Below are 24,846 nucleotides of genomic sequence, written 5' to 3'. Positions count from 1 at the left end.
AGCTTTCGACGTTGTGATTCTTATACTGTTTTAAAATTTAACGGATTTTAAGCTTTCCGAATTTTCAACTTCGTCAAAACGTCATGTTGAAACGTGCTTTAAAAGTACACGTGAAAATAATCTTCATTATGCAATTTGCTATAAATGTATAAAGATAAATTATCGCTAAAATATCGTTTAGCGCGTGTCAGTGCGTTTTCGAAAACTTATATAAGCACATGCAGATTTTGTGCTTCATATATATTCTGATTTTGTCAAGAAGAGAATCTTATTGCATTGCAAGGATCTTTGTTTGTTGTAACGCTGAAGATAAAGCTAAATCTAATGCGACACATATATAATACGCACACAATCTATTATCAGATTTCATATTTTATTTATATTTACAGATATATTAAGTGTGTAAAACTTACAAACGCTCAAAATAGCTGATGGTATACGCCAAATGTCGCACTGGCACTCGAACGTGAAAAGATACGTATATACATGCACTGCATTACTTTATAGTCGGCCCAGATCGTATTTATAAGCACTATAATTCTTGGAAATTTTTAATAAATGTGAGATTGGAAATGTCTTTTTATAGGATGTGTAAACAAACAGATATTTGCAAATAAGCGATAACTATTAATATCGGTCTCATTCAAATAATAAAAGAGTATGATTGAATAGTAGTGATGTAAGCATATTATATATTTCATATATACCATCTGATAATAAATTATAGTGTTTCTAGATCATACATATATAATGAATAATAGTTGTCTTTATATTACAACATACACCATCATGTTCGTGCAAAGATATTATTCAAGGGAAAATTCCTCTTTTAAATCAGATCCGATAATTAAGCATATTTATAATGATTAATTACAAGCATATCGTACTCGAGCACCTGCAGAGCGTTACTTTTAAAAAAATACAGAATTCATTTTATCACATAATATGATAAACGGAATTATCAATTTAAAAGTAATACTAAAAAATGCCATTCAATGAATTATTATAAACAATTTTATTGAAATCCAGCAGTTAGAGAAAAAAATAATTCATGACCCCGAGTAGATATCCGAGTATAGGCTTCGAAGCCTCCGTATATTCGGTCGAGTCCGAGTGTGATAAACGAATTCCAGCATATAAAAGAGTTAACGGGAAATAGCTAATATGATATCTTCGCTTCATCAGTGTATATTAGAATCATCGCATTTTCAAATCGACCACGATCCTATATACGCGTTGCTCTTTTATACCTTACCCGTTTCGAAATTGGCAATTGAAAGTCAGAAGCTGAAAAGTGCAATTCATTCACCTCTATACGATTATAACTGCAAGTCAAACATTTCATCATCGCGCTGCACCTAATAGTCCCAATACCCACCTGCAGCACCGCGCGGGTATCTATAGGTATAGATATATAAATATGCGACAATAATACAGCGGCACAGATACCCCACCTGCCGCACCAACCACAACAAGTTGGCTTCACTGCAGCTAGCTCTTTTCCAGCGGCGATCGCATATCATAGGGCGCGCGAGCGAGCGACTGCTGGCCAGCACAACGCTGCGCGGCTGCGGACGGCCAAGGATCGAAATATCGCGATATCTTCCAGCGACGTATACATATATATGATATATTGCACTCCAGCTGCTCCTCCCGTCGACGAAACACTCGAGTGAACACTGAACGCGCAGCGAGTGATTCCAGGAGCAGTAAGAAGTATAATAATACAGGACAGTGCGGGGGGCGGTCGTCATGATCCTTGCCATGAGGAGTCGCCACGAGGAGCCGAGACGGAGCACCAGGGACTAGAGAGACAGAGAGAAATATGTCGTGGCAGCAGCCGATCGGACGTCCCCGGGCTCGGCTCAGGTTTATCCTCGTCTCTGGGGCGCGGCCTTACGCTCCTCATCCTCGTCAGATCTCCGCATTACGGGTATAGATATAGAATTCTTCAAAAGCACTTCGGAGAGCGGTACTGTCTGTCTCCCCAGGTCGGTCTTAGATGACGGCCGCGCGCCGTGCCTCGACGGGTCATGGGGGCCTGTTTAGGCCACTGTCTAACCGCCATCGCCGACCGCTTCTCACACAGGTGCGAAACTTTTATTTTCTTCCTCATAAGCTCGCATGTCTTGGGTGTGCTTGTATCTCTTCGCTTGCGTTATGCAGTCGTCTGTTAGCGCGCGCTAGATAAGGAGACTTTTTTTTTATTTCTTTTTACGATCGCAACTCCATTGATAATCCGAGAGTTTTATCCTCTTGATTTTCTTGGAAGTAGGTTGTTCTTTTTTATTTTTTTTTGGGACTCACCACTCAAGCTTTTCCTTATCTGTGTTTCGCTAGCGCTACTTAGCTATGTGCTCCAGTGGCTGGCAAAATACCGACAGTGACAGCATGACTACCAAACAGCATTGCGTTCATCTGATATGACAAATCCGTGCTACATGATTTATTTTTTAAACTTTTAGGTCTTATCGAAGACACACAAATGTGTCTTTCCAAGGGGAAGAACAAGCTGAGGTAAAGATTCACCTGCTTTTAAAACAAATTGTACAATCAATTATCGTGCATTTTATGATTCAGATCTCGAAAATTAATGAGTTATACGTTGAGAACTGTTTTATCAGTGATAACTTTTTTACAGTTTGACCAAACCGTCAACCAAACTGAAGAGCAAGATAGTAGTGATCCCTCCAGATCAAAGAAGTAAGCTGTTTTTGTCTACTATATGATTTTCTTAATGTTGTTTCTCAATTATTCAATACTACGTTTATATTTAAATTAATTTATTAATTGTCTATTGTACTTTCTGGATCTAGACTCTTGTCGTTTTTCTCCTTGAAACAATTCAAGGTAAAGTGTACTAACAATCTTTTCGTAAGAACCATAGACTTTATTTGCTTTATATAGTTTTTGACTGCGACAATTAGTTTATATAAGCTTCAATTTTAAGAGCGAGTAAACTAATATTTTTTTTCTATTTTAGCAGAATCATAGAGTTCCTGTAACTTTGGAATTGATTGAAGATACAGGCTGGCCTGGACGATCAAATAAATATTCGAGACTTAGCTCTAAAAATGTATCTACTAGGTATTATTTATTTATACAGAATTTTCTAATGTTTCAAAATATTGTATGCTTATCTAAATAACACTTTTTGTACTTTTACTTCCACAGTTCTGGTTTAGATAATCCACTGCAAATGTTGGATGCTAGAGGGCTTCTTCTACACCAAGGATGTGTATCATCTACTCGTGCATCTTCCGTAGATTTAGAATGGGAGCACGAAGGTAACAAAAGTTTTCTGTAGCTATTTGTCTTTCATTACTTTTTTATATTCATTTATTTCAGGGATGCCAATGCCTATTTTAGACAATGAAAAATTAGAAAGTCCAGATGAATCACTAAGCGAACCTTCAGTACACAATAGTCAGCCTTCTAGTTTAACTGCTTCACCCTGGTCAAGGGTATCAACACCAAACAGCTTGGAGTGGGATCCTGTGGAAGCAGATATGGTAGACGTGGAGACTGAGAAACTTCTAACAGAAATCGAACGGCTAACTGACAGGGCACTCAAAGAAACAGGAGATTGGACTACTTCTAGTTGATAAGCTAAATATTTGCGCCTTCTGCAGGTTGTTTATATTTTTGTAATATATCAGGGGCACAAGGAAAAAGTTTTTGAAAAATCAAAATGTTTCATATTGTTATATAAAAAGGGGATGACAGGATGTGCTATTATTTTCATAAATTTAAAAAAGAGTATTTTACTAATCGACATTTTCACTTTCTGATTAAGTTTAGTCGTCAAGAGCATTAGAAGTATAAAAATTGTTTTAGATGGATTACTAGTAAATCAGAATGTTAATAATCTACTCAAAGTCCAATGTCAATATCATTGTAGTTACTATATGTAGGATATATTTAATGATATAAAAGAAAGTGAGAAGATGTAAATCAATATAAAATATAAAAGAATTTAATGTTAAAATTAGTTGGATGCTGGAACGTGATATCGTTGATGGTAGATTTGTTGCCTTAGACTAGTTACAAAAAATAAAATTACGTAAACAATGTTTATAACTGTTACTGCACTGCTTCAACTTTTGAGTTAATTGCATTAAAGTAAATTCATGGAAAAATATAGTGAACATATATCACATGGTGCTAAAATTACAAGATTCTTAATTTGGAATTAAACTTTTAGTTCTATATTAATAAAAGAAAAAAGTAATACAAAATTATCCAGTAACGTAACTGCTTATTAATGCATGAAAAAATATATTAAAAAGAAAAATAAAATGTATATTTTCAAAATAATAAAATTAAAAAATATTTATTCTTGCAAAAAATAAATTTCTATAAAAACTATTTTGTTAAATGTATTGCTGGTAAACACTTAATACTTATGTACTTATTTTAAAATTAAGAGCTTTACCATTTACTTTTTATGCATTTTTATTTAAACTGAAGGTGTGTGAACTTTATGTAAGTTCTTTACAAAAAATGTGAATATAACGAATTCTACTTTTTTAAATAAAAAAGAAAGTATTGTTGTTAACTGTCAGAATTATTGAAGACTGAGTTGCATAAATTGTTAATGCGTCTGTTATAAGTCTCATCTTGCATCAGATTGAAATTCAGAAGGCTGTCAATTGCTTAATGAATGTGATTGATTTTTTAGATGAGTATTGTGATACTAACACATTCCGTCAACAAATTCTTACATACTGCATGATACAGATGAACATGCATGATTGGGACCAATTGTGACAGACGCAAATAGAATTAAGCTCTATTATGTATAATAACATACAATAAAAAAATACCTAAAAGCTTGCAGGTATGAAGCTTAAAAAACAGGGCTACACTAAGTATATTTCCACACATTAAATTGTAAATAGAGTATTGTTTAATAATTCGAATTAAACAGTTCACATTGTCTTATCTGTTTTCAGATAATCGTTGTGTAAAAATAATTCAATATGTACTAATTATTACGTAAAAACATGTAAAATATGTGCCATGCGTAATTACTATCTACATTTGCAAAATATTTTTTAAGTGAATTCATAATTTCAAGTATTGTAATTATTATACTTTATTAAATATTGCTTATTTCAGATAAAATACATACAAACTTTTTGTAGAGTAACAATTAGTTTAGTTTTTAAATAACCCATATGTTTTAATTTAAAAAAGTTTTTAAAACAAGTAACTAATTTCAATTAAATAATGGTATAAAAATAAGAACATAGTTAGGTTTGCTTTTCATCATCTTATTTCTTTATTAAATGAATTTATTTCTTAAACATTCTCAAAACGTAAATATATACATATTGATAAAAGTTCCTCTAGAAATTCAGAATCAATGCTTTCGAAATTAACTTGAATGAGTAGTAATAACAGTATCATTTTAATACTTATTGCTGATTTCAAAATTGATAAATGCATGGATTCAATAGCAGGAAAATAGTGATCTTAAAAAGCAGTAATTTGTGTACATAATATAATAATACACAATATAAAACATCAATAAATTTAACAAAAATTTTTCCTAGTAGCAAAATATAATAAATCATGATGGGCTAGGAGATTACAGTTCATAGAATTTTGACGCAATTACGATAAAAAAATGTCAATCCTTTTCAAACCTTTAGTTACAATAGGGTTGCAACAAATGTATAAATATGGAAATTTACAATTGAATTTCAAATTAGTTAAGCTCAATTGTACTTTGGCTGCTTTTACAGTTTTCACTTCAAAGTATAATCAGAGATTTTATTTTTAAGAAGTCATCCCTTCGTATGTACACATAAATTTTTAAATATTCTATATTTAAAAAGTTCCTCCATAAAGTCTGTATAAAATTGTCCTTGTTCTTAATAACATATGTACCTGCATTTACTAATGTTTTTCATATGTACGAGCTGTAATAATTTCTTTCTCAACTTTCTCACAGACATTCAATTCATGTTATTATACTAGGAATAGTCGTCTTAAAACTAGTAAGATAATAGCAGATACTAAGGCTGCAATGAGTACGTTCCAAAGAAAGTCATTAGAAGATGACATAACTTCTACCTGTGGATTGACAATTATTTCAGGCTGCTCTTGTTCCGCATCCAAACTTTCAATATTATTGCGATGCCTTAATTCGTTTTCTCTACTTGCATCAGAATTTGAAGTGTAACTTGATTCTTGTGGCGTTGAGTCATCAGCCTGAAATTAAACATGGAATTTCAATAATAAAACTTACATTATAGTAAATGACAACTTAAATGAAAAAATGTAGGGCTTAACCTTTAAAGCAATAGTATCCAACATATGTTGCTCTTCTTCTGTAATTGGCTTCTTGGTTGTATCTTTAGACAGCAAATCAGATATCCTGCCACAGCTATCACATCTCCAACTCAATGATCTGGATAAAAATTGGAATAAAGTATATCACTACTATTCACAATCATATCATACAGAGAGTTCTAGAGTTTACCACAGAAGCCTGTCAACTTACTTTTTTGCCAATTTTTGTCTTTCATCGGGACTGTAATTTAAAGATCCTATTGTACCATTACCAGGTGTAGGCATGAAAGCTATAAGAGCCAATAAAGCTGTTCGGATACTCCAGGATGGCTGCCATGTCTCCGGATGATGCCCAGATATGCTCAAGCATATTTTCTTGTTTATCTCAAAGCGACCATTAGGCTGTTAATAAAACAAACCAAAGATAATTACAAACCACTACTCTAATATGCGAATGACATAAGTTCTGCTGAGTAAACTAACTGTTAATAAAATAATATTAGGCGGTTTCATAGGGTACTCCGGAGGTAATAGAATTCGCCCATGGTAAACTCCTCCTTCAAAGTCCGTAGATGGAGGACCTTGAACTGTGAAGTGCCACTCAAAAAGGTTTTCCTCCAGCGGGTAGGCATAATACTCATCGGTTGCATCATGTAGCTCCTGTGCCTCTCGCATCAGTCTCTTCACAGCTGAAATATGAATCGATACCTCAGAACATCTGATTGTTTGGCACTGTGCAATCAAAATCCACTGTGCACCATTTGTTTGATGAGAAGCCAGCCAAAACAAAACAAGCCACAGCGGGCCACCGAAAAACAAACAGACGGCAAGGACATACGTTCTCAGAATGCTAATGATATATAGGCGAAGCAACGTTACCTGGACTCTTGGCATTGTATTTCCCCTCGAAGGACATGGCTCGCGAACAGCCTCCAGACGGCAGTGAAAGTGAACGAGAGATCAGCTGTCAACAGGCGCCTCCTCGACAATCTTCACTCCCACAATGTCCCGCGCGGCAGGAGATTGTAGGTACCTATACCGAGGCGTTATCTCGTGAGCAGGCGATCGGAGGCATCGTCGTCTCTTTGTCCGGGCCGCCCGCGTTGTGTTCGACTATACGGTGTATGTTATTCACCGATAGTCTCTCCCTCGAAGAGAAAAAGTAAATTTTGACGTGGCCTAATTGTATTCCGCGACCGAACCACATGCGCACACACTCGTGCCGATGAAAATAGACTGAACACTTGGAAGAGCGAATCGTGCGCTATCTCGCGCATGTTTTCCTTTTCCTTCGCACACGCTATAACGTCGAGTTAGAGCTGCAGCTATAGGTATACTTATCTGTCTTTATTTCTTCTCCCGCTCCGAAATTTTTATAGCGTAATTTCAACGCTAGGATTGCGGATAAGTAGTTGCATCAGGTATCGTCCATCGAAACTAGTTGTCATATCGATTGCTAGATCCAATTTCAACGTTCTCAGATCAACAAGAATTTTGTATCAAAGTAATTATATTGCTATTAAAAATTTATTCAAAGAGTGACGTTTCCGCGTAACCGTCAAAAGACGGAAGTCGCCATTTTCAGGTGTTTATTTTCCTATACCTAATACCACTAACGGAAGTGTACAGTACGTTTTCGGAACATATGATTGCATCTGGCATGGAAAGCTATGTGACCACTCACCACACGGCACACAGTATACATTCATCGATCTCCTGCTAACCCTGATGCGGAATACGAATAAAGGCGGAGAGGAAAAGGGGGGAAACATATCTAACCTAACCTCAGCTAATGACTGTTGACAAGAAACATACACACGCTCGCGAGTCGCAAGTATATACTTGATGTGCAGCGGAGTTGCTGCGCGACGCAAAGGCTTCACCGCGCGCGCGCGCGCGCGCGTGCCTGCACATCATGAAGCCAAATATTCCGCGGCGGTCCTCGAGTAAACAAGCAACTCTTTTGCCGACCAACGAGTGTGGAAACATTTGAATATTGCTGTTGTGGTGCGCAAAAAAGAAGAGATGGTGAATCCACCACCGGACGAGGACCCGGAGTGGCCCGTGGTGCGCTACATCACCAACTACATGGACGCTATGGAAAATCTTCCGGATGCCCTGGCCAAATTGACCTCGCGCATGTACCAGCTCGATGCCAATTGTCAAGGTAAGTGCGGAGAAAATGGCAGTGCTTGTTACTCGTGGAAAACGTGCTTCCGTTCCCCGCGTTGTCATTCCGTTATTGAGAAGGTATATCTGGTTTATTGAGCGGGAAATGTTCATGGCTTCTGATAACGCGACTCTCGTGTATACCCGGAGTTTAGCATGCATACGTATTAATTGTCTGCGTTGTTTTATTTCTGTTAAGATTACTATCGTGAGATCCAAGAACATCACGACATCCTTGCCAGGGGTATTGCTGATGTACAGGAGAGAAGACGAGTCTTGGCAAAAGTACAAAACACCCTGGTACACATGCAAGATATCGGGGATGAGAAATTGCAGCTCATGCAGACAATTCATGATATGATAGAAAAAAAGGCCAGAGGATTAGACATTGATTTGAAAAATGCGAGTGCGTATATTTTCATTGGACTGTTATCATTCATTCTGAAAATTAACACAACAACATTGATGTTTATCACGTTATTGTCATTACAGGACCTAGAATGGAGCAAGAAAATAGCGTACCGTTCAATGCATCAAACTCCAATTCAGTTTCCTCTAATCCTAAGCCTTCTACTCCCATAAATGAAAAAACAACGCGCAGAGGCAGGAGAACCAAGAATGGCATATCTGAGGAACAAGCGGCACAAGCAGCAGACTCTAGTGTTTTATCAGAAAACCAATCTGCAAATCTTCCGAGTACGTCAAATGGAGTTTCAAAACGAACTAGTAATACTGGTACAGGAAAAAGGAAACAAAGAAAGTCATTGAACAACCATCAGAACCAAGGTCAGGGAGAAGCATCAGCAACAACACCAGCACCAGTAGCATCACCGACACCAGCACCAGCATCCGCAGCTGCTAAAGAGGAAGAAGACGGTGAACCTTTGTATTGCGTTTGCAATCGGGTTTCCTTTGGTAAAATGATTATGTGTGATAACGATGCCTGTCTAGCGGAATGGTTCCACTTTTCATGCGTAAATCTAACAATCAAGCCGAAAGGTAAGTGGTATTGCCCGTCATGTAGAGGAAGTAAGCCAAATCTTCCAAAACCAAAATCGAAATTTCGGTGACACTTTCAAGAGTAAAGTCGGGCTTTATATTCTAAAGCTGAATATGAGGGTAGCATGCATTTTATGAGCGTGCTTCAGCAGCTCCTTTATTTTAGTTTACATAGCTTCAGATCATTCAATGGTAAAGATGATTTTTGCAACTTTACACATGATTAACTGCAGGTCTTAAAAAGAAACTTGACACTTTATCAAGTTGCATAAGATTGAGTATTTGATGACTTCCAGTTCAAATGAAATTCAAAGTAAACTGTAAATTATAATCTAAATTATTTTGTAAATTATTTAATGTTTTACACCGTGAATCATTGTGATTATCATTCAATTATTTTTCTAAAATACTATGGAAATAACAAGTTTAATGAAAATTCATACGCTATGCTACAATGCAAAGATCAATAATTGATTGTAATTTATTTATTGTGGCACAAATTTTTACCATACTGACTGAAATCATGAAATATAAATTTATTCGAGCCCAGCTTCTCGTTTGAAAGACGCGTTGTAATAGCATCACATATAGCGTTCAAATGTAAGATTCACATACGTTTAATCTAATTGGGCAACGAAATCTCAAAACAAATAACAAATTTTATAAGGGCGTTAAGAATTTTACAGGTTGAGATATAAATTGTAAAAATGTGCATTTTATTCTCCAACTTCTAGTTATTATAGCCGCAACATGTGCGAAATGTCAGTAGATTAAAGTCGTCGCGTAATTATAATCTAAGGCTCTAGGCTTTACGAAATTTTGACGAGCGATAGAAAATTTTAGCTTGAACGTATAACGAATGAACGGTCAAAATTTCGAGAGAATTGTACAAATATTAATACTACTATAGGAGTATGAAAATACTTTTATTAGATTTTACGACAATGTACAAAAGGAATCTGGATCCTGTTGATGTATTATCTATTTTTCTACTCAACAATTACGATTTATCTGCTTTTTCGATATGAAAAAAGAGCTTGAATAATCCTTGCAAAACTATTTTGTAAATAAACGATACAACGATAAGTTAACTTTTGTTACTTGCTTATTTTACTATGAAGTTTAAATAAAAATATTTCCAAATGCCTAAATGCTTGCTCGTTGTTATTGTTTCTAACAGCAAACAACCTCGTTGAATATGTAACCAATGAGCTTCCTCGTAAGCACGTGGGGCAAAGTCTGGTAAAAAGCCTCGTCGATCACCTCCTCCTGTTCGAGCATTTTGAGATGGTGGCATTCCGCGCGCTCGAAAGCCAGGATGATTTCTTTGGCATACATGGGAAACGGCCCGAGATCTACGCGTCCGTATTCGGCGACGAAGTCGGCATTTCGCATGAGCAGAGCGAGCTTCCGGTGACTTTTTGTCAGAAGGGTGAACAATATCCTGCTCGTGTTTCTCATTGCGTTGAGTTGTGCGATGCAATTTTGAAAGTTCTCCAACATCTCCGGATTATTGTTGATAATCGATTCGTCCTTTAGTCGGTCGATCGACAGCAGCACCTTTCTCAGCGCCAGCTCTTTGAGCACTATCAGTCTGGTGTTCAAGTCACCTTCGGCGTCATCCATCATGACAGCGAATGGCGTTGCGCCTTCGTTATCCTCGGCGAAGATGTTTGCGCCGATGGACAGGAATAGCTTGATGCTCTCCGCGTGATGGGCTCGACAGGCTTTGTGTAAGGCGGTGCGTCCATTCGCTGTCTTTTTCTCATAATCCGCGCGATTTTGGAGCAAAATTATCAGCACATCCGTAGCATTGCTCTCAGCCGCGAGCCATAGTGGGAATATCCCTTCCGCTGCTGTAACATTCACGTCCACGCCGAGATCCAAGAAGAGCTTCACCTGCGACGATCGAAGCGTAAAACGTGACTTTCTTGTTTATTTATTTATTTATTTATTTATTTATTTATTTATTTATTTATTCATTATTATTATTTTTTTAATCATCGGCTTCTACTCACCAAATCATATTTTCCTTGAAAGGCAGCCAGATGTATCGGCTGGCATTGATACTCGTCGTCAATATCGAAGACCGAGACGCCTTGGCCGATCAAGAACTTGGCCAGATCGACGTGTTCTCTAGAGGCGATTGCCAGTTGGTGCAAGAGATTGAAACTTTTGGCACCTTTGGCAGTAACGTCGGCTCCGTATTGCAGCAACAGCTTCACCAGTTTCTCGGCTTGGTTGCAGCCGACCGCGAGATGCAGCGGCGGCAAACGGGATCTGTTGGCGATATTCACGTCGGCTCCTCTCTCGAGAAACGCTTGAATCAACTGCGATGATACGAGAAAGCACAATATCATAGGGTCAGTAGGTAATAATGGTATAGTTCGATTGCGCGCTTGAAATCTTTCAAAAATGCTCGAAACAAAAACAAACAAACACAAAGACAAACAGTTTTGCACGTCACCTCAAGATTAACGTCTTTCATCTTAATAGCCAGGTGTAGCGGGGTATCGCGGTACGTAACAGTCGTGTCTACGAGCGATGCGCCTTTGTCCATCAAGACTCTGGCCAGGTCAGCTGCGCGTTGTGGATCGCGTTTAGTAGTCTCTGCTATGCGATGTAAGACGTTGTAACCGCGCTCGTCTTGGGCGAGAACATCGGCGCCGTATTGCAGCAACAACGGCAGCACCCGGTCGTCGGCTCTGACGTTATCGATCGCCAGAAGTAATGGTGTCTCGCGCTGATAGTCGGTGACGTTGAGGTTGACCCTCTTATCCAGAAAGACTTTGATTATATCTGAGGTTCGTCCTGATCTCATCGCGTAGTGCAGGGGGGCTCGGCCGAGATCGTCTTGAGCGTGCACGTCGGCGCCTTCCACTACCAGTTGGCGTACGAAACAGTCGCTCCACCAAGAGGGGTACAGCTGAAGCTGCGCGTGTAGTATCGTCGAACCGGGGTTGAGTTCCACGTGTGCGTAATAGGTGGCTGGCAGAGGGAAGAGCTCGTGGATGTTGCCGATTTTTGTGCGCACGAGCAGCTGGGCTGATTTCCGGTAACAGCCAAGGATCGCGATCCACATGATGGGGAGCCGCTCGAACTGATCTTTGAAGAAACTGCTGACGATTACTTCCTGATCGAGGATATTCTTGATCTCGCTTTTGAGCTGATCGCCTACGAGAGCACGGAAGTTCTTGAGGAAGATCTCTAGGAGCGCGCCGTGGAGCATGCGGTCGTAATTCCTGACATGTGAGGCATCGTACGGGTCTAAGGCCATCGCGTGAAACGATCGCAAAAGGTCTTCGATCGCCTCTTCACTTGCCATTCTTCAGAAGACTGCTCGACCTAAACTGCCGCTAAGCTCGACTCGCACCGACTGACCACCGACTGACCACCGACTGACCACCGACTTCTCCGCTCCAGCCGATTTATGTACGTTGCCAGAAGTTACAGGCTTATTGAGAAGCGAAATAAGGGGATAATACCTACACCGACCAAATTAGCCTTATAACCCTCCCCTTTCGGAGCCTCGGCTCTCCTCGAGACTTTTGCTGTCGTATTAGAGCCGACGTAAACCGATGATGGTGTGCCGGTGCCCTCGCTCATAATAACTCGTTGTTATTCACTATATAATAGAGGGACGCCTCTAATCGAGACCGGAGCAGGAACAGGGCAAAGGTTGCGCTGGGCAGAGGGTATGTAATGTATAATATTGTCCACAGTCCTCCGTATACCTGCTGCTATTACATCTGCTGATTGAAATCTCGAACGGGTGAGATAATTATAATTGAGATTGCTGTAACAAATTTTAAAATAAATAAAGAACAATCAAAATCCGAGACATCGGTGCCTTGGCTACATCCCGAGCCGTAAGCTTGGTCAATTAGTTTCAACGCCTACAATCCATGTCAACAAATCATTTATTCCGGAGCTTTCGAGCGCGCGCAATACAGGCGATTTTCAGCATAATATTAAGTATAATCCTTGCCTATTGTAACAGAAACAGAAACAGAAACAGAAACAAATACGAACTGGAAAAAAACTATTTACCAACTCTAACTCTAACGTAGTCTATTTTAGCTAGTAAATCATCTGAATGGCTCAATAGTTTTTAAAATTATAAGAATCACTCTCATTCATTTTGGCACGACTTTAACTTTATTGCTTTTTCGAAAACGTTATAGTTACAAAAACAGAATATTTTACGCTTCAGCCTGCAACGGGCAATTTTCATGCTAAAAAATATTGAAACTTATTTTCAGTTTTTTGCGAGATTATCTGACGTCAGTAAGGAAGGGACCGGATGTACCCGCAGTCCCAAATCACGAGTATATATAACGCTCGGTTTTATTACGATCGGCCCGCACGCTGCATATACCTATATATATATATATATATATATATATAGTTGAGAGAAACGAGGACAGCCATATCGCAGCGCTGCAGTAGAGAAAGCGTCATTCGCGCCACCCCAGGGCCCAGCGGCCAGCCAGCGGGAGAAACGACGCGCATACGTCAACCTCGTCCTCGTCCTCGTTGCAGATAGCCGAAAAACCGTGAATTCTTGTGTTGCAAAACATGCGACTGCCGAATAACAGAGTCTAGAACAAGGAGGACTATCGAGACTCGTGCACAAAGTGAGAGGACCGGCCTGGTCAGCACAGCCAAGGAGACAGCATTCGTGTCGGAGCGCGCCAAAATCTCCCCGCTAACCCGACGCCATCTTGATCGTGTATTTGTTGACAATATACCCGCCGGACTCGCGCTTTTTATCACCTCCTCCGAGAGACTTTTCCCTCGTTCCCGGCCGCGCTTTTCGCGGAAAATAAATGAGGCCTGCGGCGAATCTCTGTCGCGCGTACCTCAGCTCGCGCCGGCGAATCGCTTGCGTCTGGGCGACGTGATCCAGAGAGTGGAGTGTTGTGCTACTGTTGCGGCTGCTGTGATACTGCTGTTGGATTTACGAGAGCCTGCGTGTGTGGTTTCCATTCTAGAGTCATCGTTTAGCTGGTGCGTGTAATCAGCCAAGCTATCCGTCATGTTTTACGCGCACTTTGTGCTGGCCAAGAAGGGCCCACTGGCCCGGATCTGGCTGGCTGCTCATTGGGACAAGAAGCTCACCAAGGCTCATGTCTTCGAGACCAACATCGAGAAGTCTGTTGATGGTATTCTGCAACCTAAGGTGAGGATTTTTCAGTGAATGGTCTCTGTGACTTTGGATTGGAGAGTTTTATAAGATTTAACTTATCGGATTCAGTTTGGAATAAGATTTTTGCCAGTTTTTTGTCTGTTGATCCGTACACGATGGCCGGAGCACTGAGCTCGGCTTTCGTTGTAACTTGCCGATGTGCAAGGTGTTAATTGACACCATTGTAATTTAACAATCGAATTTATATACTTTCTGCTTATCAACTGATAATCAGTGCTTTGAACTCAAACTTTTGTGAAAATTATAACTCAGGAATTGTACTTTATTTATTCTTCGTTGCTAATTTAAGTGATTCAATTTTGTAGGTTAAAATGGCTCTACGAACATCTGGTCATTTGTTGTTGGGAGTCGTGCGTATCTACTCCCGCAAGGCCAAATATCTGCTTGCGGATTGTAATGAGGCCTTTGTCAAAATTAAAATGGCCTTTAGGCCAGGAATGGTTGATTTGCCAGAGGAACACAGAGAGGCAGAAGTTAACGCTATCACTCTGCCTGAAGTCTTTCATGACTTTGACTCTGCCATGCCTGAGTTAAAGTAAGTTACTCTCATACTCTTATGCTATGGAATTTTCATAAGCCAAAATGCTCTTGAATCATCAACTAATTGTAATTTAACTGTTTGCAGGGATGTGGACATTGAAGCTCAGTTCAGTCTTAATCAGTCCAGAGCTGAAGAGATCACTATGAGAGAAGACTACGGCAGTTTGTCCTTAGTTACTCATGATCAAGGTTTTGGTGATATGAGTTTCGATGTTGAACCACCAGAGCTACTAAGGCATGCCTCTAACATAGATGCACCCTTAGACCAGAGGCATATGTTATTCACAGATGATGGTGCTGGAATAGAGGCTGCTTTAGAGCAGCAAGAAAAAGAGGCTGTTGCTGGTACATCATCAGCTGCTCAACCTATGGATATAGACACTCCAATTAGGGATGATGGTTTTGGTGGTCATTTAGGACAAGATATGATTTGTAAGTATTATGAATGAAAAATAATATTTTGTTTAGATACAATTTTGTAAGGGATTATTTATTACAACTATTTTTTATCTTGCAGCTGGTGGGCTATTTGAAGGAGGTTTGTTCGACGAAGCTCCAATGGGAGATGTGCCTGTACCTGATGTCAGTTCAATTGGTGAACAGCAGGAACCAAATGCGGCGGCAGTGGCTGCCTCAGTTCATGATGATTCGGATGAAGATATGGGCGACCACTTTGGCGGACCACCATCACCAATGGGTGGAATGAGTAGTGATGGTTCAAGACCCGCAAGTCCGACAACAGGTATGGATCCTCCCGGTGGCCGAATAAGCGTCGCTAGTCGACGTTTCACTCCAGCCCCGCAAATCGCTGCTGACGATCACGCGATGGATGGTCACGAAGAACAACCTGTACTGCAAGAACAAACAACGTTGTTGCACGACGAAGAAGAGAGCTTTGCCTTAGCACCTGTCGATGCCTCTGCCCTCAAAGGGTTCACCAAGGCCAAACGCAAGAGGAAGCTGATTGTTGACGAAGTTAAAAATATTTCCGGTGAAGAGATGAAGGCGCAACTCTCTGATACTAGTGATATCGTCACGACTTTAGATTTAGCGCCACCCACGAAGAGATTAATGCATTGGAAGGAAACTGGTGGCGTTGAAAAACTTTTCGCACTTCCTGCCAGGCCTATTCCGGCTCGTGTTCTTTTCAAAGTAAATATTTTAAAATCGTATTTAATTTTACTGTGAAAAATTCATTATGTTCAATTTTTATTACAATTTCGATTTATGTTTAGAACTACCAACGACACTTGACGAGCAAGACGTACGATCACGACGATTTTGGAAGGGTAGCTGGTGTCGACGAAGAGCTTCCTTTGGACCATATGAGAGAAGAGCAGAAGGAGCCTGAACCTGTGTTGGAACAGAGTGGAATCCAAACCAGGCGATCGACGAGGAAACGCAAGGCACCTGTTGATGAGGAGGTAGGGCCCCTAACTCTATTAAAAGTATATTCTTACTCATGTACCGTATTTCAGAATAAAACTAACAACATGCTATCTGATCTCTCGACAGCCGTCATCACCAATGCAACCCGAAGTCACACAACCATCGACGGTATCTGAACAAGTGGAGCACTCAAATCTGCAAGCTTCGCACGAGATGCCTCCTGTTGCACCGTCTCCAGTGCACCAACCAGAAGTTCCTCTTCCCCAAGAACCTGCCGTTCCCGACATCAGCAGCATCATGTCGGCTGTCGATCAATCACCAGACCAAACTGGTGTTCCTGTTGCCGACACTCACCCTCTCCTCGGTATGGAGATGCCACAAATTCCACCAAACGAAGTCAGTTCACTCCTGGGAACCACCGAGGAACACCCGGACGACCACCACGAATCACCTCTACCTCCCACCGATGGCATGCCGCAGATGGAGAATATGGGATACGATGGGGTGAGTTGAACAATGTTTTAAATTACAATACGTTTTTTATGGTCTATTAATTTGTGCTTGCTAAATGATATGGTTTTTAATGTTAGAATGCACCACCCGTTTCGTACATGGGGTACGACGACCAGCATCCACCTGCGCATACACCTGGAGCTATCTCAGAAAGAGGACCTGCTACACCATGGAATCACGAAGATTATGAATTCCCACCTTCAGTCGGACCGGTATGTATAATTAAATTTTTATAAGTGATGTACTATAATGACACGCCGTAGCGTAAACTTAGCGTGCCAAAATATACTCGCTAGATACAAGGGGGTAAAGGGATTTCACCCTTTCATGAGGGTGAAACTATTTTATCGCACTAGTATCGTAATATAATATAACAATTCACTGATTATTTTGCTACTTGATTTGCAGCAAGAGGAACAACAAGTGGACGAAACATATGAACAGTTTGAAGAGCGAGTTCTTAATAAACGTGCAGCGCACATGTATCATGCTATCAAGAACAAGTTTGATGAGAGAGATACCTTAACACTGTCTGAAATGACACATAAAAACAGTCGAAAACAGGTATGTAAACTGAAAATAGTTTTTTTAATTCTGATTAGTTATAATATATTTTTCGTCATATTAATCGTAATAATTCATTTTAGGCTGCGCAAAAATTCTACACTCTGCTGGTTTTGAAGAAATTCCAAGTCTTGGAAATCAGTCAGGAATACTCGTATGCTGACATTCACGTTACCAAAGGCCCAAAGTTTGAAAACCCAGCGCTATAAATACCATCCTGTTTTTTTCCTTTTTTACGAATTTATCATACTACACGCGTACAACAGATACACAACACAATGGCATAGTTTTTTTCGCGAGTTGCGCGGATCACATAACTTATCAGACCACGAGTATTTATTTCCCACTGATAAGAAAAACATTGGTAAATATACATATATTATATAAATATATAAGATTAAGGAAGAGTATATTTCTACACAAACTTTGTTAGATGCTAAAGGATAAGGCGATTCAATCGTTTCCGGTTTATTATTTTGTTCGATCTCATGAGATACACTTTTTAGAGAGTTACACATTCAAGTTTATCTCCAAGAGTTCATAATTCATCATAACTAAAAATTGGAAGCATATCTGTTTATTTTGTCAGAAAACATTTACAACTTTTTAAAGTTGATTGCTTTTTAGTAATTGAGTTTTTACAAGTAAGGTAACGCAGATAAGTTGCAAACATTTATATTGTTTACAATTAATCTGACAAATTTTAAACCTTACTGTTGAAACTCAAGAAATACAAAAAAGTGTTTAAGAGTAGAATCTAGTAAATTAATTAATTACTTCTAACTAATTCATATAAGATAAAACTCAGTTCATTTTTATGAATTTGTTACAAGTTTTTTCTAACTATGCAATACAATGCCACTTCTTAATAATTTTTAGAGTCAAAATAATCAGTCTTTGAAAGAGAAGTAAAAATTTACTTATACACGTGAGAACATTAATCTGGCAAACTAAATAATAGATAATGCGCGAAGATCATAAAATCTTAAGAAAAGCGGGTTATTTTATCTAACTTTATTTTCTTAAATAAAGTTTGGTAAAACACATAAATACAGCTATATTCTTGTGATTTTATGATCAACTTTTTTACAAAATAAATGTTCAATACGTGTAAAAAATGGATAATAAAAATTATTTAAAAGTGATAAACAGATGCATAAATTTGAAATAAAAAAAATGACTGAAAGTTTAAAGTACACTAATTCTGACCATAGTCCCTCTTAAGATTTTAAAAAGCGATTAAAGGGAATTCATCATGTTAAATTATCCATCCCTTTTTTTTTACTACTTCGTACTTTATTATTGACTCATCAAACATTGTTCGTTTTCATTGTAAGTATTTTCTGCGTAAGATTTTGGATGCTCTCCAAGATCTAAATGGATCAAACAAGCGGAATATTATATTCTGCGTTATATCAAATGTGCGACATCGAGTGACGAATGTTACGTTCTTATAGAAAAGTAGTTTAATTAGGCGATCTATACCCTTGTTGTAGAATTATCGAAAGAAGCGAATGATGTAATATATTGTGTTGAAGGAAGTACGACAAACAATTTGTCGCACGAACTCGCGCGATTTTATATTGGAATTAAGTCGGTGAAATGAAAGAAAAAAAAATAAAATTATATTGCGACGGGATTACTTCGAGTATCATTTCGGTAATATTTTTTTGTACTTCTGATCTCCGATTCTAAATTCCGTTAAGTTTTTGTAAATCCCGAATTAAAATTTAATTATACTGTTTGTAGATAAGAATATAAAATAAATAAAGACATTAAAGAATAAAATTCATGTAGTAATGAAAAAAGCTTTATTTAAAATGTTCCATTCATCATTAGTGCAATCGCAATGTGACAAGCTTCATGTGTTGGTTGCATTACAACTTGGTGATTGTTCGCTGAATACGTATGAGAATAATTGATTTGGTTCTGCAACGGCCGTAGAATTTAACCAGACATTCCTCGTTCATCCAAAATTTTGGAAATACTGCAATAACCGAGATGCTGGACTTATGTCTTTATAAAAATGTCCTCCGTAAAAAACAGTCTGTGAGCGGTATGAAATAATCTAATTAATAATAAACATTCAATACATTTAATTCAATTTCATCCCTCCAGCTCGCCGCACTGCATAGCATCTTGGTACGACTTATCCTTTGACTTTTCCGGGTCAAGCTTGATCATGTCATCGATTCTCAGAATCGTGATGGCAGCTTCCGTAGCGAATTTGAGTGACTTGATTTTCGAAATTGCCGGCTCGAGAACTCCAGCCTTCTTGTTATCTCTGATCGTACCCTCAAGCAAGTCCAAACCAACCCTAAAAAATACGATTATTGTTGAAATTTAAGGAAAAGATCCAATTATTTATATGCTCAAAATTTAAGCGTACCATTTCAGATGAGCGTGATTGACAACTGTCTGGCTGGAATTGTGGTAAGCACGAAGCTTGGCAACAAGATCAGTGGCGTCCTGCGCCGCATTTACAGCCAATGTCTTGGGGATGACCAGGAGAGATCGAGCGAACTCGGCAATTGCGAGCTGCTCCCGGGAACTCTGTAAATTTTGAAAATAAACAAATTAATAAATGTCGAGATTTTTCCTGTCAAAAGGAAACATGTCAATAATCACCAATGAAGTGGCGAAGTTTTCAAGATAGATAGAAAGAGCCGCTTCGACGCAACCACCTCCGGCGACAACAGATTTGCTCTCGAGGACTCGCTTCACTACGCACAAGGCATCGTGAATCGAACGCTCCATTTCGTCGCAATAATAATCGTTAGGTCCGCGAAGGATGATAGAACTCGCTGTCCTGGCTTTTGGTCTGCAAATTTGTAATTAATTATAATTACAAGTACATTCGTGTACAACATAATAGGAGAACAATATATAAGAAAAAAATTCTTTAATCCAATTAATGGTAGCATATAAATAATAAACTCACCCCTTGATAACGATAAGCTCGTCATCACAGATTTGTTCAGTGGCCACCTCTGCAGCTTCACCAAGGAAGTTAGCATCGAAAGCCTCCTCACCCTCCATGTTGGTCAGCGACGTTAAGAAATGAGCTCCAGTTGCCTTGGCTATGCGTTTCAGGTCGACTTTCTTACATCTACGCACGGCCATCGCTCCAGCATCCACGAAGTACTGAGAAATTAATTTTTTTATTATAAATAAATTACCATTTTGTAACATAAGTTGTTAAGTATTTCAATTATATATTTTTAATATAATTTACCTTGAGGCACAGATCGTCGATTCCACCAGTGCACAGAATGACGTTAGCACCAGTGGCAAGAATCTTCTGAATACGCTCCTTGGTAATATCGGATTCGCGTTGTCGGATGCCCTCAAGTTTCTCAGGATCGTTGATGAGTACCTCAACACCCATCTTCATTTTTGCTTTCTGCAGGGAAAAGTCGAGGCAGGCGATCTTGGCGTTTACGATCTTCTTGACCATGAGCTGCGAAGCGACGGTGCAGTTGAGCGCGTAACCCTGAATGATCGTCGATTCCCGCACGCTCTTACCATGGGCCTTAAGTACGTTGACAGCCTTGATCGGATAGAGGACATTGCCTTTACCATCGCTGATCTTTACGGCATTTGCGGCATCTACTACCATATTACCGAAGAAATCGGAATCACTGGGAAATTATCGTTAAGAAAAAATATTAGAATATTATGGTGAATTTGTATTGAATGAACATGTAGTTTAGATTGCAGAATGTATTCAAATTCTCATGGCTTTATGAAAATGATAAAAAGTTTCAAGAAAAGGATACGCATTGATAATTTTGCTGGACATTGAGGTTTTGGCAACATTGACCAAACAATCCTTTCCAAGTTCTTCAACAGAAACAGTCAAGTGCTCCTGAATATACTTGCAGGCTTCTCTGAAATTTTAAAAAAGCATAAGTGTAAGGAATGAAATGCTTTAGTAAATCATATGTTATTTTTATGATTTTACATACTTGCAAGCTAATCTGTAACCACTGATGACTGAAGTAGGATGAATCTTCTGTTTAACAAGCTCATCTGCATTTTTTAGTAGTTCAGCAGCTATGATGACCTGACCAAACAAATAGTAGAATATTAAATGAACAGTACATGTAGAGGAACAACTTAATACAAAAATTTGCTATGAAAACTTACAACTGAAGTAGTACCATCACCAACTTCCTCATCCTGCAACTGTGCCAACTCTACGAGAACACGAGCTGCTGGATGTTCAACTTCCAAAAGACGAAGAATAGTAGCTCCATCGTTAGTAATTGTAACATCCTATAATCAGGACATTCATTAGAATACTTGAATACTTAAATACAAAGAATCTATTTAATATTATTATAACTTACACCAATGTCATCGACAAGCATTTTGTCAAGACCAACCGGTCCAAGAGAGCTTTTGACAATGTTGGCAATAGCCGACGCAGCCATTACTGCAATAGAAAAAGATTGTCAATGCCTAATATTCATTTCAAATATCAGAGATTCAGTCATCACTGCCATTTTTGGAATCTGTTCTCAAATCAAGTTGAGAGTGCAACAAGCCCTCTCTTTGCTGATGACTCACAATTAACAATTTCCCTCCAGCAGTTAAACATCAACAAACGTCATCGCCTTCCGAGAAAAGTCACTCAAAAGCCTCAAAATCAGCAGCGATCTTTAAATCTCCATTAATAGGCATAAAATCATCCTCGCCCCAAGAAGCCACACTCGAAGCGAGGCACTGGGAGGTTATATTCTCAACTTACCGTTCTGCGTGCGGACCGGGGCTCCGGATGTCCGCGTGCCACCGACGGCAAGGGGACTCGCAACCGTCGACATGATTATCTGGCTTCCTCACTCTTCGGGCTTTTGATCAACGCTTAAACAAACGCTTCGAAATTACTCACGAAGAAGAACCTACTCGACGACGAGGACAGCCGCGTGCACTCGTACGACGGATAAATAACAATGGACGACTTCCTTCGCCATCGCGTGCACTCGTGGTCTCCGATTGGTCGACGCCCCGGATTTGAAGCCGCGGATTGGTCGGGTGTGGAACGCCGGCATTCGCCTCGCGTCTGGAGACTCCGAAATTTCGGCTGGATTATCGCGAATTCAACGAGCCACGGGCACGTGCACGATGGATTGATGGGCGTATTATGATGGAGAATAGTTTTGGGGTGGTTTTTACGATTGTAGACGAGGCGGAGGATCTGTGGGGGTTGGAGAATTTGGAGAAAACGGGGAGGACGTTGTCGAGTGCTCAGACCGAATTTCTGACCTTATTTGGTCAAAGTTCGAGCGCGCTTTCGTTTTCTCAGATGATTATTCTTTGCTGTACGATATTATGAAGTTTTTTGGTTTGTCAGGACTTGGTAGTAACTTCATTAACTTTTTTCAATTTTAACGAGTGCTAGAATGTTTTTTTTTTTTTATAAAGAGTCTATTTTCATATGAATACATCTATACATATTTTATTTACAAACTATTTTCAAGGAATTCAAACAATAACATTTGAACAGTTCTTGGAACTTTCATTTATCTTCAATTTGCCGCAGAACTCTTGTCTTTTTGACTTCGTCCAGTTTTGGTTCAACCCTCTTTGGTTTTATAGGATGTTTTACCGTTATACCAGACCTTTGTGATACAGATACTCTGGCTATAACATCTTTATTATGATGCTTTTCTGTCTCACGAACTTCAAAGATCTTGTAAAATTCTAGAATGTTAGCTAAAAAAATTGAAAATTTTGATTAATATCTCCATTAAGTTCATTTGTTTTTTTTTCCATTTAAAATTGAATAAATGTAAGCTATTATACCTGTCAGTTTAGAATCTAATTTAAACTCCTTGGCTATTGCCTCGGCAGTGTATTTTTCTGGATTTTTCTTATGATTATTTATGAATTCCATTGCTTGTCGCAAAGAAACTTTACCATCTTTTACTACTGTTGATTCATAAAAACCAAATTCAAAACCTTCTTGCAAGGTTTTCTCTTTGGGCAATGGTCGATTAGGATTTGATCTTGAATCGATTTCTTGAACCTATGCGAAAGTATTACAAGTATGACAGCTAACTTTTATACAAATATGAAAATAATAATATTCTTAGAGAAAAAATGTACCTCGGTCGAGTTTGTTCTAACAAACACTTGCCTAAGGTTATCATCAAGTCCTGGATCTTTTTTCTGAGACCTATCTTTGTATTCTGGATCCACTAAAAATAATAAAACGTATGCTTGAACACAAGTAAAATAATGTGCACCCTAATTTATTAATGTTTTAACACATCTCACATTGATTAACCAAATCTATTTGCTTTTGAGTGGAGGAATAAGTGGGTGCAACCGTTGGCTTTTCTTTCGAGATAACTTTGTGTGCTCTGTTCTCAATATTCCAATTTTTTAAGGGTCGTGTCATCCGGGAAGCTGTCTTGCCCATTTTAATGGCGATTTTCCGCACCTAAAAGCACAATGATATTTTACAAGTTTACATAATAATGCAACAATTTGTAATCTGTAAAATAATGATTTCTTGTAACATGCAAAGTACTCTCTGTCACATACTTGGTAAATAAAGTTAAGCGAGTTTATTGATCAGGCAATGTATTTCTGTCATCAGATAGAGTGTCAACAGTGATTCTCTTTTATAATTTCATGTTTTTCCAGAAGCGCAGAGATTGCCTCATGATTTCGCAGTTGAAAAATCGAGGTTATGAGGAAAATGTTCGATCTCGGCTGCACACATCAGTGCACTGCAATACCATCGGGTGTACGTTAGTAACGTGTATACATCGTTCTATCTTTATCTTGAAGATAAAGTGGAAAAAAGATGCGGGTACGAAAGTGACGACGCACTACGCCAGAGGTCTCTTTGATTAAGAAAAAGGCGCTAAAATTTGTTTCTTATCCGCAGGAAAGTCAGATCTTTATATATGTTTTGACGATTGTTCGTTATCTGTGGAATGCTTATTACGTTTTATTAGTTGTTCAAATCACCACCGAACGAATTAAAACGAAGCTATAGTCAATTACATTTGCTCCAAAACGACTTCTATCTCCATGTCTGCTCCAAAACGAGTTTCTTTCGACGCATCATTTCCAACTGCTCCAGAAGGATTTTCCTAGATTCCGAATTAAACATATTCTCGCATTCGAATCGAAAAGTTCATCCACCT

At 38.8% G+C, this 24,846-nt stretch overlaps 7 protein-coding genes across 8 annotated transcripts; 3 read left to right on the top strand and 4 right to left on the bottom strand.

Moving 5' to 3' along the window:
- The first annotated feature begins 1,446 nt into the window (after positions 1-1,446).
- On the top strand, positions 1,447-5,152 carry LOC100118357. Of its 2 annotated transcripts, none has more exons than XM_008206368.4 (7): positions 1,447-2,089; positions 2,466-2,517; positions 2,642-2,703; positions 2,817-2,850; positions 2,987-3,087; positions 3,175-3,287; positions 3,349-5,152. In XM_008206368.4, exons 1-7 carry the CDS (start codon positions 2,034-2,036, stop codon positions 3,603-3,605), a joined length of 675 nt encoding a protein of 224 aa, XP_008204590.1. In that variant the 5' UTR covers positions 1,447-2,033; the 3' UTR covers positions 3,606-5,152. The 2 variants fall into 2 exon arrangements, with proteins under 2 accessions (XP_008204590.1, XP_001602343.2); XM_001602293.6 differs by having other exon boundaries at positions 1,454-2,089; positions 2,984-3,087.
- A 108-nt stretch (positions 5,153-5,260) lies between these two features.
- LOC100115617 (ubiquitin-conjugating enzyme E2 J1) lies at positions 5,261-8,101 on the bottom strand. Its single transcript, XM_001602700.6, has 5 exons — positions 7,180-8,101; positions 6,784-6,989; positions 6,512-6,702; positions 6,301-6,418; positions 5,261-6,219 (listed from the first exon to the last, which is right to left on the bottom strand). Exons 1-5 carry the CDS (start codon positions 7,214-7,216, stop codon positions 5,977-5,979), a joined length of 795 nt encoding a protein of 264 aa, XP_001602750.1. The 5' UTR covers positions 7,217-8,101; the 3' UTR covers positions 5,261-5,976.
- LOC100118322 (inhibitor of growth protein 1) lies at positions 7,403-10,619 on the top strand. The gene is made up of 3 exons (XM_001602269.6): positions 7,403-8,467; positions 8,669-8,875; positions 8,962-10,619. The coding sequence occupies exons 1-3, from the start codon at positions 8,326-8,328 to the stop codon at positions 9,537-9,539; spliced, it is 927 nt and encodes a 308-aa protein (XP_001602319.1). The 5' UTR covers positions 7,403-8,325; the 3' UTR covers positions 9,540-10,619.
- LOC100678460 (ankyrin-3-like) lies at positions 10,376-13,488 on the bottom strand. The gene is made up of 3 exons (XM_003424304.5): positions 11,936-13,488; positions 11,487-11,798; positions 10,376-11,367 (listed from the first exon to the last, which is right to left on the bottom strand). Exons 1-3 carry the CDS (start codon positions 12,791-12,793, stop codon positions 10,642-10,644), a joined length of 1,896 nt encoding a protein of 631 aa, XP_003424352.1. The 5' UTR covers positions 12,794-13,488; the 3' UTR covers positions 10,376-10,641.
- A 454-nt stretch (positions 13,489-13,942) lies between these two features.
- Positions 13,943-19,454, top strand: LOC100118241 (double-strand-break repair protein rad21 homolog). Its single transcript, XM_001602210.6, has 9 exons — positions 13,943-14,650; positions 14,983-15,212; positions 15,303-15,649; positions 15,735-16,369; positions 16,453-16,641; positions 16,733-17,110; positions 17,197-17,331; positions 17,528-17,683; positions 17,767-19,454. The coding sequence occupies exons 1-9, from the start codon at positions 14,507-14,509 to the stop codon at positions 17,890-17,892; spliced, it is 2,340 nt and encodes a 779-aa protein (XP_001602260.2). The 5' UTR covers positions 13,943-14,506; the 3' UTR covers positions 17,893-19,454.
- Positions 19,455-19,471: 17 nt separating this feature from the next.
- Positions 19,472-23,108, bottom strand: LOC100115577 (T-complex protein 1 subunit alpha). Its single transcript, XM_001602462.6, has 10 exons — positions 22,437-23,108; positions 22,036-22,121; positions 21,833-21,961; positions 21,652-21,749; positions 21,463-21,573; positions 20,919-21,324; positions 20,625-20,827; positions 20,312-20,504; positions 20,073-20,236; positions 19,472-20,000 (listed from the first exon to the last, which is right to left on the bottom strand). The coding sequence occupies exons 1-10, from the start codon at positions 22,507-22,509 to the stop codon at positions 19,790-19,792; spliced, it is 1,674 nt and encodes a 557-aa protein (XP_001602512.1). The 5' UTR covers positions 22,510-23,108; the 3' UTR covers positions 19,472-19,789.
- Positions 23,092-24,437, bottom strand: LOC116416966 (protein NDUFAF4 homolog). The gene is made up of 5 exons (XM_031927716.2): positions 24,236-24,437; positions 23,966-24,131; positions 23,795-23,886; positions 23,492-23,714; positions 23,092-23,401 (listed from the first exon to the last, which is right to left on the bottom strand). Exons 2-5 carry the CDS (start codon positions 24,108-24,110, stop codon positions 23,205-23,207), a joined length of 657 nt encoding a protein of 218 aa, XP_031783576.1. The 5' UTR covers positions 24,111-24,131; positions 24,236-24,437; the 3' UTR covers positions 23,092-23,204.
- Positions 24,438-24,846: the final 409 nt, after the last annotated feature.

The sequence above is a fragment of the Nasonia vitripennis genome, chromosome 3 (genome assembly GCF_009193385.2).
Source record: "Nasonia vitripennis strain AsymCx chromosome 3, Nvit_psr_1.1, whole genome shotgun sequence".
Classification (NCBI taxonomy): Eukaryota; Metazoa; Arthropoda; class Insecta; order Hymenoptera; family Pteromalidae; genus Nasonia; species Nasonia vitripennis.
This window is presented reverse-complemented; position numbering and strand designations above follow the sequence as displayed.